This window comes from Saccopteryx leptura, chromosome 3 (genome assembly GCF_036850995.1).
Source record: "Saccopteryx leptura isolate mSacLep1 chromosome 3, mSacLep1_pri_phased_curated, whole genome shotgun sequence".
NCBI lineage: Eukaryota > Metazoa > Chordata > Mammalia > Chiroptera > Emballonuridae > Saccopteryx > Saccopteryx leptura.
Window position 1 is genome coordinate 120,152,526 of NC_089505.1, and position 16,841 is coordinate 120,169,366.

General features: G+C 41.4%; 1 protein-coding gene across 8 annotated transcripts in view; it reads left to right on the forward strand.

The window, feature by feature from the left end:
• The window catches only part of MAST2 (microtubule associated serine/threonine kinase 2), a 219,649-nt gene that overhangs the window by 172,016 nt on the left and 30,792 nt on the right, over window positions 1-16,841 (forward strand). For all 8 annotated transcript variants that reach the window (XM_066376120.1, XM_066376111.1, XM_066376114.1 and 5 more), the window contains 2 exons: window positions 683-774; window positions 15,756-15,831. In XM_066376120.1, the coding sequence (XP_066232217.1) occupies window positions 683-774; window positions 15,756-15,831 (168 nt within the window). The remainder of the gene's footprint in view (window positions 1-682; window positions 775-15,755; window positions 15,832-16,841) is intronic.

The window sequence follows — 16,841 nt, forward strand, 5'->3', positions numbered from 1 at the left end:
AATATTTTTTGGATGACTATAAATGACAAGCTTCCCTGATGCCTTTAAAAGATGGGTTGGCTTTCAAGTAAATGTATACACTTTTCAGTAGCAGGTGTGTGTAGTAGGAAATGGCTTTCTCTCATGATCTGGTTTTCTCCAACCACATGAAAAAGCTTAAGGCATTAACATGTAATGGAAAACCGACTTTATAGAAGGACACAGGCCTGTTTTGAAATTTATAATGAGATGAGAATATTACTTAATTTAAAAAACTAATTTTATAGGTTAAGTTAATACTTTAGTTTTTGTGGCTAGAACATTAATTTCTATGAGATGATAATATTTATGACTTGTGATTTTTGTTCAGAATCAAACTTGCAGTGTTTATTCTTCATTAGATGCCACTTAAGAAATGATTGTTACCTTTAGGGAGCTCCTTGCATTTGCTTGGGAAGCAAAAGCTAAAATGGTAATGGCAGTACAAAGTAAATGTTAAAACAGTGACAAAGGTTATTCCAAGGTGGAACATAGTTGAATTATGAAATCTCACTGGTACAAAAAGAAATTGCTAACCCAGTTTAAAACAGTATACTGCTCAGTCCGTGGAATGGTGTCTTTCTTTTGTTCCTCAGTAGTCATTCAAGGTCTGTGTGCCCATAGTGTGGCCCTATTATAACTAACATTTGTGTTTTCATTGCAGTTGTCGGACAAGTAACCGCAAGAGTTTGATTGTGACCTCTAGCACATCACCTACACTACCGCGACCACACTCACCACTCCATGGTCACACAGGTGAGTGCTTGAAGGTTAAGAAAAGTAAAATGAAAGATGCTTAACTTAATTTTTTTCTACTTCTTACTTTGTGTATTGTCACCTCATTTTGCTGACTGAAGTATACAGAGCTCATAAACATGCTTTCTTCCTCTTCTTTCTCTCTCTCTCCCCCCCTCCCTTCCTCCCTTCCTCCCTACCTTCCTAATTTCTTCCTTCTTCCCTTTCTTCCTCCCTCCTTCCCTCTCTCCTTCCTTTCTTCCTTCCTTCCTTTTTAAAAAATTTTCCATTGATTTAGGGGGGAGAGAGAGGGAGAGGAAGGGGAGAAGGAAAAAGAAACATAAACTTGCTGTTTTCTTTTTTTTTTTTTTTTTTTGTTTTTTTTTTTGTTTTGTTTTTTTTTTTTTTTGTTTTTTTTTTTTTCTCATTTTTCTGAAGCTAGAAACAGGGAGAGACAGTCAGACAGACTCCCGCATGCGCCCGACCGGGATCCACCCGGCACGCCCACCAGGGGCGACGCTCTGCCCACCAGGGGGCGATGCTCTGCCCATCCTGGGCGTCGCCATGTTGCGACCAGAGCCACTCTAGCGCCTGGGGCAGAGGCCACAGAGCCATCCCCAGCGCCCGGGCCATCTTTGCTCCAATGGAGCCTAGGCTGCGGGAGGGGAAGAGAGAGACAGAGAGGGAAAGCGCGGCGGAGGGGTGGAGAAGCAAATGGGCGCTTCTCCTGTGTGCCCTGGCCGGGAATCGAACCCGGGTCCTCCGCACGCTAGGCCGATGCTCTACCGCTGAGCCAACCGGCCAGGGCTTCTTAGTTGTTCCATTTTAGTTGTATACTTATTGATTGCTTCTTGTATGTCCCCTGAACTGGGAATCGAATCCATGACCTCAGCGCACCAGGACAATGCTTTATCCACTGAGTCACTCAGCCAGGGCAAATGAGCATACTTCTATGGAAGAATGTGTCAGTCTGTTTTTTGTTTTGTTTTGTTTTTATTATTATTATTATTATTATTTTTTTTTTTTTTTTTTTTTTTTTTACAGAGACAGAGAGAGAGTCAGAGAGGGACAGACAGACAGGAACGGAGAGAGATGAGAAGCATCAATCATCAGTTTTTCGTTGCGCGTTGCGACACCTTAGTTGTTCATTGATTGCTTTCTCATATGTGCCTTGACCATGGGCCTTCAGCAGACCAAGTAACCCCCTGCTCAAGCCAGCGACCCTGGGTCCAAGCTGGTGAGCTTTTGCTCAAGCTGGCGACCTCGGGGTCTCGAACCTGGGTCTTTCCACATCCCAGTCCGATGCTCTATCCACTGCGCCACTGCCTGGTCAGGCTGTCAGTCTGTTTTTGACTTTGACTTAGTTTTTTGTTTGTTTGTTTGTTTGTTTTTTCCTTGAGCTGTCCACATTTCTTTTGGTCTTGTGCTTATCTTTGGGCCAGGTATGTATCCTGGGCCATAGCCTCTGTTCTAATGTGTTAAGGGTATGTTATGGCTCCAGTTATCTGGGGCCATGTGATAAGAGCTCATTAACATTTTGTCCTACCATGCCCAAGAATTAAAGTTCACAGTAATTGGGGGGGAAAAGCTCACAGTAATGATTTTCTGCCTTATGAGACTTCTGATAGCTTTCCCTCCTTTAGAACAGGAGTCAAAAAAAGTGAGAGAAATATTTGTTCCATGCTGACATTGATTTCACATACTGGAATTGAAGCAAATGATCTCATGCATTCAGACTCGGCTCCATATAGGGCCCTTAAGACAGTCTCTAAGGACTGCTGCCTCTGGCTGAGGAATGTATAAAAATTACGAAGCAGAATACCTTATTTCAGTTAACCATGTATTTTGCTCTAGACATGTATTCTCGTGTCCCCAAGTAGCCAGATGAGATGACTCAGCTTTGTTGAAAGGGTTGCTGCACTACAATACTGTTCATTGCTATATTATTTGTGGTGGAAGTTCCAGACCTAGGGGTAATGGAAATGGAGCAGGCTTGAAGCCATAGGAAGCCATTCAGAGCTTGTTGGCTGGGTTTGGTAAGCAATGGGCCTTGTCTGTCTTTGGGCAATAAAAGAATACCAAAGCAATGAAACAGTCGGCATGAAGCTGAATAAGACAGGTGTGTTCCACTTGGGTTTCTCTCTTTGCTCAGTTACTGTGTCTTTGGAGGGAGAAAGTAAGGTTGCATGTGGAGTAGTTGTTTGAGCACCTTGAGAATCTGATGATTCTGAAATTGAGGGTCTCACTTTACGGGGCCCAGATCCAGCTATTCAGTGTGCTCATGGCCCTTTTCCAAGGATCAGTTAAACTGCAACTAATTCTTACATTAGGAGACATCACCCAAGAACAGAGGTGACCCAGGGAATCAAAGACATACTCGGCCTTTAAAGCAAAGATCTCATTGTGTTTAGGTACTTTCCCCACAAAATTGACTGGGTTATGCATTAGCTCAGATAGCACACTTTACCTTTACCCTAAAACTTTGTAAAAACTCAGCATATAGAGCTGACCTGACCCTTTCATCATATAGAAGTAAATTTAGCACATCCAGACCTTGTACATGGTTTCCCAACTGTAATGTGAGTACTGGACAGTACCTAACTACTGGCTGCTCCTCTCGGAGATGATTAGCTCTCTATTTAGATTCCTGGCAGTTAGAGTTTAGGATGAAATCTTCCCTACTCAAGTGACTTTGATTGAGAACATCATCAGGCCATTTCAGCCTGTAAATTCTAGCTTTGAGTATCTGTAACATGCTTAGTTATTATCATCATAAATGTTTATCTCATTGTTATCTCTCCTCAAATCATTGCAGAAAATCTAAGTGGACCTCATATCCAGGGAGGAAAGGTTGACTTAAAAGCCCATTTCTTGGCTGTAGACTCTATACTTACCCAGCTGAGGAGAAGGGCAGCACTGCTTGTTCCATTCGGATTAAACTTCACATCACAATTAAAGCCTTAAATTTTATGCATTCTGATATTTGGGTCCACAGGATAGTCAGAGCCTCTTTAACATCACTTTAAAGTCTGGAATCTGTTAAATAATATGAGACCTGTTGACTTGAAATTAAGTCCATTTGTTTCATACAGTTCAGTTCAATATTAAATATTCACTATATATAAGTAGCTTACAAATATATTAAGGTCAGTTCAGGAGGCATTTAGCCATTTTGGAATGGAATCCGCCTAGTTCATTGAATTATTTTTTTAATTAATACTTGGCTTTTCAGAGTAGTTTTATTTACAGCAAAATTGAGCAGAAAGTACAGAGAGTTACCATATAGTCTATTCTCATAATGCACAATTATTGTTGCTCTATCTTGCACCAGAGTGGCATATTTGTTATAATCGATGAACCTACATTGACATCATTATCCACAGTGTACGTTAGTGTTCACTCTTGGTGGTTTTGTATACTTTATGGATTTTGACAAATGCATAATTATGTATATATAATATATATCTACCATTGTATTACTATACAGATAGTTTCACTGCCCTAAATGTTCTCTGTGCTCTACCTGTTCCTCCCTCCTTTGCCCAACCCTGGCCATCCACTAATCTTTTCACTGTCTCCATAGTTGTGCCTTTTCCAGAATGTCATATAGTAGTTGGAATCATACAATGTGTAGCCTTTTTCAGATTGTCTTGCCTGGCCAGTCGGTGGCGCAGTGGATAGAGCGCCGGACTGGGATTCGGAGGACCCAGGTTCGAGACCCCAAGGTCACCAGCTTGAGTGCGGGCTCAATCTGGTTTGACCAAAGCTTGGACCCAAGGTCGCTGGCTTGAGCAAGGGGTTACTTGGTCTGCTGAAGGCCCACGGTCAAGGCACATATGAGAAAGCAATCAGTGAACAACTAAGGTGTCGCAACGAAAAACTGATGATTGATGCTTCTCATCTCTCTCCATTCCTGTCTGTCTGTCCCTATCTATCCCTCTCTCTGTTCCTGTAAAAAAAAAAAAAAAGATTTCTCCATGTCTTATTGTGGCTTAGTAGTTCATTTCTCTTAGTGTTATTCCATTGTCTGATATACCAGTGTATGTACTCACCTAGTAAAGGACATCTTTGTGACTTCCAAGTTTTGGAAATTATGAAGAAAGCTGATGTAAACAGCTGTGTGCAGATTTTTGTGTGAACTTAAGTTTTCAATACATTTGGGTAAATACCAAGGAACGTTGATTGCTAGATCATATGGTTAAGGGTATGTTTAGTTTTTTGTTTTTGTTTTTTATATTTTTCCAAAGTAAGAAGCAGAGAGGCAGAGAGACTCCTGCATGCAGCCGACCAGGATCCACACGGCATGCCCACCAGGGGCGATGCTCTGCCCTTCTGGGCTTTTGCTCCATTCCAACCGGACCATTCTAGTGCCTGAGTTGGAGGCCATGGAGCCATCCTCAGCACCTGGGCCAACTTTGCTCCAGTGGAGCCTTGGCTGCGGGAGGGGTCAGAGAGAGAGACAGAGAGAAAGGAGAGGGGGAAGGGTAGAGAAGCAGATGGTCACTGTGTCTCCTGTGTGCGCTGGCTGGGAATTGAACCTAGGACTTTCACACACCGGGCCAACGCTCTACCACTAAACCAACTGGCTGGGGCCTAAGGGTATGTTTAGTTTTGAAAGAAATTACTAGTCTTTTAAATTGGCTGTAGCACCTGACCAGATGGTGGTACAGTGGATAGAGCAGCGGACTGAGATGCGGAGGACCCAGGTTCAAGACCCCAAGGTCACCAGCATGAGTGCGGGCTCATCTGGTTTGAGCAAAGCTCACCAGCTTGGACCCAAGGTCGCTGGCTCAAGCAAGGGGTTACTCGGTCTGCTGAAGACCCGCGGTCAAGGCACATATGAGAAAGCAATCAGTGAACAACTAAGGTGTCGCAACGAAAAACTGACGATTGATGCTTCTCATCTCTCTTCGTTCCTGTCTGTCTGTCCCTATCTATCCCTCTCTCTGACTCTCCCTCTGTCTCTGTAAAATAGATATAGATAGATAGATAAGATAGATAGATAGATAGATAGATAGATAGATAGATAGATAGATAGGCTGTACCATCTTCTATACCCACTAGCAACAAAAGAACATTCCTGTTCTACATCTTTTTTTTTTAATATAATTTTTATTTATTTATTTATTTATTCATTTGGGGGGGGGAGAGAGAAAGAAAGAAGGGGAGGAGCAGGAAGCATCAACTCCCATATGTGCCTTGACCAGGCAAGCCCAGGGTTTTGAACCGGCAACCTTAGTGTTTTCCAGGTTGATGCTTTATCCACTGTGCCACCACAGGGTCAAGCCCTGTTGTTCTACATTTTTCCAGCATTTGGTGCTGTCTTTTTTTGGAATAGGTTTGTAGTGTTATCTGGTTGTTTCAATTTGTATACCTCTAACGATGCTGAACATCTTTTTTATGCTTACTTGCTATCTGTTTATCTTCTTTGATGAGGTATCTGTTCAGATTTTTGCCCATTTTTAAATCAGGTTTATTTATTGTTGAAGTTTAAGTGTTCTTTGTATCTTTTTTTTTGTGTGTGTGTGTGTTTTTCTGAAGCTGGAAACGGGGAGAGACAGTCAGACAGACTCCCGCATGCGCCCGACCGGGATCCACCCAGCATGCCCACCAGGGGGCGATGCTCTGCCCCTCTGGGGGGTCGTTCTGTTGCGACCAGAGCCACTCTAGTGCCTGGGGCAGAGGCCAAGGAGCCATCCCCAGCGCCCGGGCCATCTTGCTCCAATGGAGCCTCACTGCGGGAGGGGAAGAGAGAGACAGAGAGGAAGGAGAGGGGGAGGGGTGGAGAAGCAGATGGGCGCTTCTCCTATGTGCCCTGGCCGAGAATCGAACCCGGGACTTCTGCACGCCAGGCTGACGCTCTACCACTGAGCCAAGCGGCCAGGGCTGTTCATTGTATCTTTTAGATAACAGTAGTTTATCAGAGATGTTTTACAAATGTTTTCTTCTAGTCTGTGGCTTGTTTTCTCATTCTCCCTTGCAGAGCAGATGTTTTTAATTTAATTTTAAAGTAACAGTAGGGGAGCTAGAGAGACAGACTCCTGCATGCACCCTGACTGGATTCACCCAGCAGTCCCTGTCCGGGACCCATGCTTGAATCAACCAAACTATCCTTAGCACCCAGGGCTGATGCTCGAACCAATGGAGTCACTGGCTGTGAGAGGGGAAGAGAGAGAGAAGGGAGAGAGGGAAGGGGAAAGAATCAGGTAGTTGCTTCTCATGTGTGCCCTTCCCAGGGATTAAACCTGGGACTTCTGCACAGCAGGCCAATGCTCTATCCACTGGGCCAACTGTACAGGGCCATAAATTTTTTAATTTTAATGAAGACAAGCTTACCAATTATTTCTTTCATGATCCTGTCTTTGATGTATCTAAAGTGTCATTGACATACCCAAGGTCATCAAGATTTTCCTATATTATCTTCTAGAAATTTTATAGTTTTTGGTTTAATGTTTAGGTCTATGATCCATTTTGAGTTAATTTTTATGAAAGTCTGTGTATAGATTCTTTTTTTTTTTTTTTTTTTTTTTTGCATGTGAATGTCCAGTTGTTTTAACACTATTTGTTGAAAAAACTTTTGTTGTTGCATTGCTTTTTCTCCTTTGCCAAAGCTCAGTTGACTACATTTATGTGGGCCACTTCCTGGCTTTGTTTGTTTGTTTTTTGTTAGATTTTATTTATTAATTTGAGAGAGGAGAGAGAGAAAAAAAAAGAGAGAGAGAGAGATGGGAGACACAGGGGGGAGCAGCAGAAAGCATCAACTCCCATATGTGCCATGACTGGGTAAACCCAGGGATTTGGATCTGCGACCTCAGCATTCTAGGTCGACGCTTTATCCACTGCAGCACCACAGGTCAGGCCACTTCCTGGCTTTGTATTCTGTCTTTGTTCTGTTTCATTAATCTCTTTCTTCTTTTTCCAGTACTACACAGTCTTGATTAATGTAGCTTTATAGCCTAAGTCATGAAGTTTGGTAGTATCAGTCCTCCAACTTTGTTCTCCTTCAATATTGAGTTGGTTATTCTGGGTCTTTTGCCTCTCCCTTTAAACTTTTGAATTAGTTTATCTATATCCACAAAATAACTTGCCGGGATTTTGATTGGGATTGCATTGACTATAGATCAAGTTGAGAAGAACTGAGATCTTGAAGTTATTGAGTCTTCCTATCAATGAATATGAACACTCTCTCCATTTATGTAGTTCTTTGATACGTTATATAGTTCACACATAGACTTTGTACATACTTTATTTGAATTATACCCAAGTATTTTCTTTTTGGAGGGTGGTAATATGTTTTTAATTTCAAATTCTATTTGTACATTGATAGTACATAATGTTGACTTTTGTATATATTAGCTTTGTATCTTGCACCTTTACTATAATTGCTTATTAATTACAGGAAATTTTCTGTTGACGTTTTTCAGATTTTTCTACATAGGGTATTATATCATCCGTGAACAAAGACACAGTTTCCTCCTTTCTCAGTCTGTGTATCTTTTTTTTTTTTAATTTTTTATCTTTATCTTTATTTTTATTTTATTTTTTATTTATTCATTTTAGAGAGGAGAGGGAGAGACAGAGAGAGTGAGAGAGAGAGAGACAGAGAGAGAGAAGGGGGGAGGAGCTGGAAGCATCAACTCCCATATGTGCCTTGACCAGGCAAGCCCAGGGTTTTGAACCGGCGACCTCAGCATTTCCAGGTCGACGCTTTATCCACTGCGCCACCACAGGTCAGGCTGTGTATCTTTTATTTCTTAGAACTCCCAGCAAAGCAGTGGCAAGAAGGTGCATTCATGCCATTTTCTTGATCTTGGCAGAAAAACTTCAAATTTCTCATCATTCAGTATGATGTTAACTCTAGGTTTTTATAGATGTTCTTTATTCAGTTTAGGAACCTCCCTTTTATTCCTAATTTGCTGAGAGTTTTCAAAATCATTAATGCATTTTGGGTTTTGTCAGATGCTTTTTCTTTATCTGTTGATATGATCATTTGATTTTACTTCTTTAGCCTGTTGATGTAATAGATTACATTAATTGATTTTCAGATGTTGAACCTGCCTTGCATACTTGTGGTAAATCCCACTGGTTAGGGTATATAATTCCTTTTATGCATTGTTGGATTTGATTTGCTACTATTCTGTTCAGTATTTTGCATTTATGTTCATGAGAGATATTGATCTGTAGTTTTCTTATAATGTCTTTGCCTGGTTTTGATATTAGGATAATGGTGGCCTTGTAGAATAAGTAAAGACGTTATTTCGTCTGTTTTTATGTTTGGAGAGATTGTGGAATAGAAAGTTGGTTCCTAAATGTTTGGTAGAAAATCAGTGAACCCATCTGGGCCTGGTGCTTTCTGTTTGGAAGGTTATTAATTATTGATTAAATTATTAGATATAAGCCTATGTATTTATAGATTGTCTGTTCTTCTTGTGAGCTTTGGCAAGTTTTGTCTTTTAAGGAATTGGTCTATTTAATCTGGGTTATCAAATTTGTGGGCATAGAGCTGTTCTTAATATTACTTTATTATACTTGTCAGGTCTGTGGATCTGTAGTGATGTCCCCTCTTTCATTTCTGATATTAGTGAAACATGTCTTCTCTTTTTTTCTTAATTAGACTGGCTAGAGGCTTATCTATTTTGTTGTTTTCTTTCTCTTCAGACTGTGTGTTTTTCCTTTTAGTATGCCTTACAGTTTTTGAATACGAGTTCCTGTTGTTCCATGGCCTCACTAGCATTAGCGATTGTCCATTCTTTAGCCATTATAGTAGATGTATATGAGTATCCCATTGACCTTTTTTTTTTTTTTGGGTGAGAGGAGGGGAGATAGGTAGACTCCTGCATGCACCCCGACCGGGATCCGCCTGGAAACCTCATCTTGGGCCAGTGCTTGAGTATCAAGCTATTTTTAGCACCTCTGGCTGTCATGCTCTGATGGAGCTATCCTTAGTGCCCAAGGCCAAGCTCTGTTGTGGGAGAGAAGGGGATGGGGCAGGGAGAAGCAGATGATCACTTCTTCTGTAGACCCTGAACAGGAATTGAACCTGGATGTCCATATGCCAGGCTGATGCGCTGTCTACTGAGCCACTGACCTGGGCCTCTCTGAGGTTTTAATTTGCAATTCCCTATGACAGATGATGTTTAACAGCTTTTCTCATGCCTGTTTGCCACCTGTAAATCTTTTTTGGTGAGATGTCTATTCAAATTTTTCCCATTTTTTAATTACTTTTTTATTGTTAAGAATTCTTTGTATATTTTGGATGCAAGTCTTTTACTGAGATGCGTTTTTCTAATATTTTTCCCAGTCTGTGGCTTGTCTTTTTTATTCTCTTATCAGTGTCTTCGGCAGAACAGGCATTTTTTAACTTTAACGCTGCCCAACTTACCAAAAATTTTTTTCATGGGTTTTTTCATAGCTAAAAAATTGTTGCCAAAACCAAGGTCTTTTTTTATATTGTCTTCTAGAACATATAGAAGTTATATGTTTTGTGTTTTACATTTAAGCTAATGTTGCATTAAGATCATTTACACTAAAAAGAAAAAAGATCATTTACACTATCCATGTTGAGTTAATTTTATGAAAAGTAGTATCTAGATTCATTTTTTGTGTATAGACCCACAGTTGTTCTGGCACCATTTGTTGAAAAGACTACTCTTTCTCCATGTAATTACATATGCTTTTTTTGTCAGTTTCAATCAACTATAGTTGCATTTGTCTGTTTCTGTGCAATCTCTTTGTTCCATTGATCTATGTTTGTTCTTTCACTAATACCATACTGTTTTCATTGCTGTAGCTATATAGTGAGTCTTGAAGTCAAGTAGTGTCAGTCCTCCAACTTTGTTCTTCTTCAGCAATACTGTTGGCTATTCTCATTATTTTGCCCTTCCATATAAGCTTTAGAATCTATTGATCAATGTTCTTTTTTGTTTTTAGGTATTTTTACTTTAATTTATTGAGATGTCACTGGTTAATAAAATTTTGTTAAGTCATAAACTAGCCCACTGGGATTTTGATTGAAATTGCATTGAATCTATAGATCAAGTTGGGAAAAATTGACATTTTAATAATACTGAGTCTTCCAATTCATGAACATGCAATATCATCTCATTTATTTAGATCTTTGATTGCTTCAATCAGTTTCATCATTTATAGCATGTAGGTTTATACATAAATATATTAGATTTATACATAAGCATTTCATTTTTTATGTTAATATTAATTGTATTTTTTTTTAAACTTAATTTTTTTTTAATTTTTATTTTATTTATTCATTTTAGAGAGGAGAGAGAGGGGGAGAGAGAGTGAGAGAGAGAGACAGAGAGAGAGGAGAGAGATAGGGGGGAGGAGGTGGAAGCATCAACTCCCATATGTGCCTTGACCAGGCAAGCCCAGGGTTTCAAACCGGCGACCTCAGCATTTCCAGGTCGATGCTTTATCCACTGCGCCACCACAGGTCAGGCTATTAATTGTATTTTAATTTTAGTTACCAGTTTATAGCTGGTATAAAGGAAAGTAGTTGACTTATATATTAACCTTATGTCCTTCAACTTTGTTATTAGATAACTGCTTATTAGTTGTTCCAGGAGTGATTTCTTTTTCTTTTCTTGCTCTTTTGTTGATTTCTTTAATCAACATAGACAGTTATGTCATCTGCAGTTTTATTTCTTCCTTCCCAGCCTGTTTACCTTTTATTTTATTTTTTCTTGTCTTATGCACCAACTAGGACTTCAGTATGATGTTGAATACAGTGGTGAGAGAGGGTACATATTTGTATTGTGCCCAGTCACTGAGGGGAGGCATCCAGTTTGTTACCATAAAGTCTGTTGTTAGCATTATGTCTTCTGCAGATGCTCTGGATCAAGTTGAGAGACTTTTCCCCTATTCCTAGTTAGCTGAGGGTTTAGTCAAATGCCTTATCTCTGGTGACTAATACAACTTTGTGTTTTTTTTCCTATTTAGTCTGTCAATGGGTAGATTACATTAATTGATTGATTGTGTTTTTTTGTTTGTTTGTTTGTTTTTACAAAGACAGAGAGTCAGAGAGAGGGATAGATAGGGACAGACAGACAGGAACAGAGAGAGATGAGAAACATCAATCATCAGTTTTTCATTGTGACACCTTAGTTGTTCATTGATTGCTTTCTCATATGTTCCTTGACCGCGGGCATTCAGCAGACCGAGTAACCTCTTGCTTGAGCCAGCGACCCTGGGCCCAAGCTGGTGAGCTCTGTCCAAAACAGATGAGCCCACACTCAAGCTGGCGACCTCGGGGTCTCAAACCTGAGTCCTCCGCATCCCAGTCTGATGCTCCATCCACTGCGCTACCGCCTGGTCAGGCTTAATTGATTTTTAAATGTTGAATCAGACGTGCCTACCTGGAGTAAATTCTATTGGTTGTGGTAGTATAATTTTTATACATTGTAAGATACTGGTCTGTACTTTTCTTTTAATGCTTTTATCTGGTTTTGGTGTTAATGTAATACGGGCCTCATGCGATGAGTTGGTTTTTCTGGCATGGCCAGCTCTCATCCTGAGTCATCTCATTCTCGTAAAGTTATCAGGTCCTGTCATAAATAGCAAAGACTTTCCTATCACTTGGAAAATTCCGAGTATTTAGAGGCTCACTCTAGGAACTGGAGATAAAGGCCACCATATTCTTTATTATGCAATAGTTGAGTATAGGATTCTAGTTTGGTAAGGTTTGTTTTTCTTTCCATAATTTTTTTTTATTTTTTTTATTATTATTATTTTTTTCTTTTTGTATTTTTCTGAAGCTGGAAACGGGGAGAGACAGTCAGACAGACTCCCGCATGCACCCGACTGGGGAGAGACAGTCAGACAGACTCCCACATGTGCCCGACCGGGATCCACCCGGCACGCCCACCAGGGGTGACGCTCTGCCCACCAGGGGGTGATGCTCTACCCTTCCAGGGTGGCGCTCTACCGCGACCAGAGCCACTCTAGCGCCTGGGGCAGAGGCCAAGGAGCCATCCCCAGCGCCCGGGCCATCTTTGCTCCAATGGAGCCTCGGCTGCGGGAGGGGAAGAGAGAGACAGAGAGGAAGGAGAGGGGGAGAGGTGGAGAAGCAGATGGGCGCTTCTCCTGTGTGCCCTGGCCGGGAATCGAACCCGGGTCCCCCGCATGCCAGGCCGACGCTCTACCGCTGAGCCAACCGGCCAGGGCTCTTTCCATAATTTAAAGATATTGCTGCATTGTCTTTTTGCATTGTTTTCAATGAGAGATCTACTATAATCTTATCTTTGTTCCTCTGTATATGTCATTCCCATTCCATATCTACCATGCAGCTGCTTTTAAGATTTTTTATTTTATCATGAGTTTTGAGCAATTTGAGTATAATGTTCTTTGATATCATTTTCTTCCTTTTTCTCATGTTTAGGGTTTTCAGAGAGTCTTGGGTATGGGGGTTTATATTTTTTTCCTCCATAAAATTTGGAAAATTGTCAGCCATTATTTCTTCAAATATGTTTTCTGTATTTCCCCACTCTCTTCTTCTTTAAGGATTTTTAGACTGCTTAAAGTTGTGTCACAGCTTATTGATGGTCTGTGTTTTTGTTTGTTTTTTGCAGCTATTTTCCTGTTAGTATTAATTATTTCTGACATATGTTCTATGAATTCCTAGCTTTACCGTGAGCATCTGGAAGATTCTTCATATTCTACCCTCTAACCCAGTAGTAGTCAACCTGGTCCCTACTGCCCACTAGTGGGTGTTCTAGCTTTCATGGTGGGTGGTAGCAGAGCAACCAAAGTATAAATAAAAAGATAGATTTAACTATAGTAAGTTGTTTTATAAAGATTTATTCTGCCAAACTTAGCAAAAATTTAACATAAAGTACTTGGTAAGTAATTATTGTTATATGCTTTAACTTGCTGTAACTCTGCTTTATAAATTTTATAAAGTAGTTACTTCCCTACTTTATAAATCACCATTACTGTGGAACCGATGGGTGGTTAGAAAATTTTACTACTAACAGAGATACAAAAGTTGGCGGTAGGTATAAAAAGGTTGACTACCCCTGCTCTAACCAGTACCACCTCTGTTCCTTGGAAGGCCAATCATTGAAGGAAAGTCATGTCCAGGATTTCCTTGAGGCTTTAGCTGGGTAGTTTTGGGAACCAATAAAAGGTGTCTAGTTTTATATTCAGTAATCAAACTGAGGATATATGTTCATCCTTGAGATGAAACTATTTTTTAAAAAAAAAGATTTTTTTTTAAGGCCTTAATAATTCTAAAGAGGCCTGATCCTTATTAAGTCCTGGCTAACAAAACAACTGCTCTGAGTCACTTCTCTTACACCCTGCTGGCTTGTGCTAGCCAGAAGATGGGAACAGATTATAGAATATAGGCCTAATGCACCGCATGGAAAAGCCCGAGTTGGTACTAGGCTGAGTACCGATCTACTGCAAAGGTTGTGCACTGAAAGTCCCAGAGAAGGGGATGAGTGAAAGCTGAAAATGCCTCTTCCTTATTAGTTCTCCCAAAGAGAGCGCCTTTATAGGATTGATACAGTTGCTGCATAGGGTTGTTAGGCATTGTTTGAGAGGCTGGTTTTTCTTGGATCAGTAATGTAAGGTATTTTCTGCTGAGGAAGAAAGAAGGACTTAGCCATCAAGTGTGGACTAGCAAAAGCTTTATTTTAGAGCGCTCCGGGCGAGGTTCACTGGTCCGCAAGACAGGGGCCAGGGAAGTTGCGAAGCTTCTCCCACCCAGGGGATAATTTATAGCGTTGGTAGGGTGGTGGTGGGTGGCGAAATTTCATTGGCTGGTAGACAGTTGTTCTTTTTCAAAATTCTCCTGGGCCGTTTCTTTTGGTGGGCATAGGTGTGGCCGTTTCTTTTGGCGGGCATGGGTGTGGGTGGTTCTGGCCAAAGTCCCCGGACTTGGTTCTCCATGTGACTTTCCCCCATTGCCAACCAACCTCACAGGTACAGAAAAACATTAAGTGCTACCAGACCCTGTTGGATGGAGAATAATGGGAAACAACTGGGCAGCTTCATGGCACCTTGGAACATCTATACCCTATACAGGACACAAACTGTTGAAGAAAAAACCAAGGCATGCTAAACTATCAGGGCCCTGGTCGTGACACTTTCTCATAGTCAGTGTTGGTTCACAATTGAGCACAGAAGTAAGGGGGGGGGGCAGGGATTGGCTGAGTGATCAGCACATCACGGCATATAGTGCTTACTTTGACATGGCTTTTTAGATAGAAACACATTGTCAGCTTCTGCCAGCTACGGACACCTAATAACCAGCCCCCAGCTGGAAGTTAGGCCAGAGAAGTGTAGCAGGCTAAGGTTTGAGAACTGCTGTGACGAGTGTAAAGGTAAGCACACAGTTTTGTTCAAAGCTTCTGAGCTGTAAGTTAACACACTACAGGAGGTATGTGAAAACTAATAAAGAGATGGGGGTAATGCCTACACTGTGAGGAGGTTGGGTCTGCTTTTCAGGCTTGGGGACCCTGTATATGGACTCTTTTAAAGAACACTGCTATCCTTAGTCCCCACCTGATAATTTGTTTCCCTTAAGCACTCGTTTCTGGGTTAGCCCCATGGATTCATTGTGCAGAGAGATATATGTGCAAGAGGCTTTTGAATCAGGAGTCTTGTTGCCCTGAGAGAAATGTTTGTGTATTTGGCCATTCTATCTGTACTAAATGAGTTCTTCAAGTCTAAAAGTTGGGTTAACTCAGCTAGGCATAATGGAACATGAGGCATTCCTAGAAGGGCAGGAAATTGGTGTTGTTGGATCTAGAATGGAGGTCTGGGAGTCAGCGATGGTTAAAGGCAACTTGGGAACAAGGGAGAAAACTCTGGGTTGCCAAACTTTTACCAAGAAAGAATCATTAAACTAATGGTGGGCTGAAAAAAAATAACCCTATGTGCTCATTGCCGGTGCTAGGGGAAGATTTCTTCCCTAAAGGTTGTCTCAATCCACTTCAGCAGCAAACATCAGAAAGGGTTTATTTTCCTTCCCCCCTCTGCAGGTAACAGTCCTTTGGACAGCCCCCGGAATTTCTCTCCAAATGCTCCTGCTCACTTTTCCTTTGTTCCTGCCCGTAGGTAAGTTGATAGAAAACCTTCTGTGTGATTAACATGTGTGGCACTTGCATGAATGTCAGCTAACGTCAGCTTCCTCCTTGGAGGCACTGCCCTTCCAAGTGTGTTACCTTGGGCTGCTAACCACCATCTGTTTTCCTCACACAATTCAAGTTTTGCTTTTTTTATGCTCTAGGTATTTGCATTTGAATTTTTGAGTGGACAAGTAGATATTAGCCATGGATTTATTTTTATAGTTCTAAGCACAAGTCCCTGATTTCCTGAGGGGTGTGTTCCAAAACATACTCTTTTTATTTATTTATTTATTTTGTATTTTTTCAAAGTTAGAAGCTGGGAGGCAGAGAGACAGACTCCCGCATGCACCCGACCAGGATCCACCCAGCAAGTCCACCAGGGGATGATGCTCTGCCCGTCTGGGGTGTTGCTCTGGTTACAACCGGAGCCATTCAAGCGCCTGAGGCAGAGGCCATGGAGCCATCCTCAGCGCCCAGGCCAACTTTGCTCCCATGGAGCCTTGGCTGTGGGAGGAGAAGAGAGAGATAGAGAAAAAGGAAAGGAAGAGAAGGGTGGAGAAGCAGATGGGTGCTTCTCCTGTGTGCCCTGGCTGGGAATGAACCCAGGACTTCCACATGCCAGGCTGATGCTCTACCATTGAGCCAACCGGTCAGGACCCCAAAACATACTCTTGATTGAGAGCTATTCCTAACATGATCAGTGAGAAAGAAAATGGATTCTCTTACCAGAAGGACCCAAAATTACATTTTTACTCCTCTAACTCAGCCAGTTCCAAGGACCTGGAAGAGTTCTTACATAGCTCATCTCCTTGGGGATACAAAGACTAGCAGGTCTTCACTTATCCTCCCATGCATTTAGGAAGATTTGATGTATTACAGAGACATTCTTATATTCCTCCTCACATTTTAAATCTTTGAAAGTGGTGTAAATTTCTCTCTGGCACATGACAGCAGTCCTGACAGCTTGGCTCGTTGCCGGGGTATCACCTGGCCCCTGGA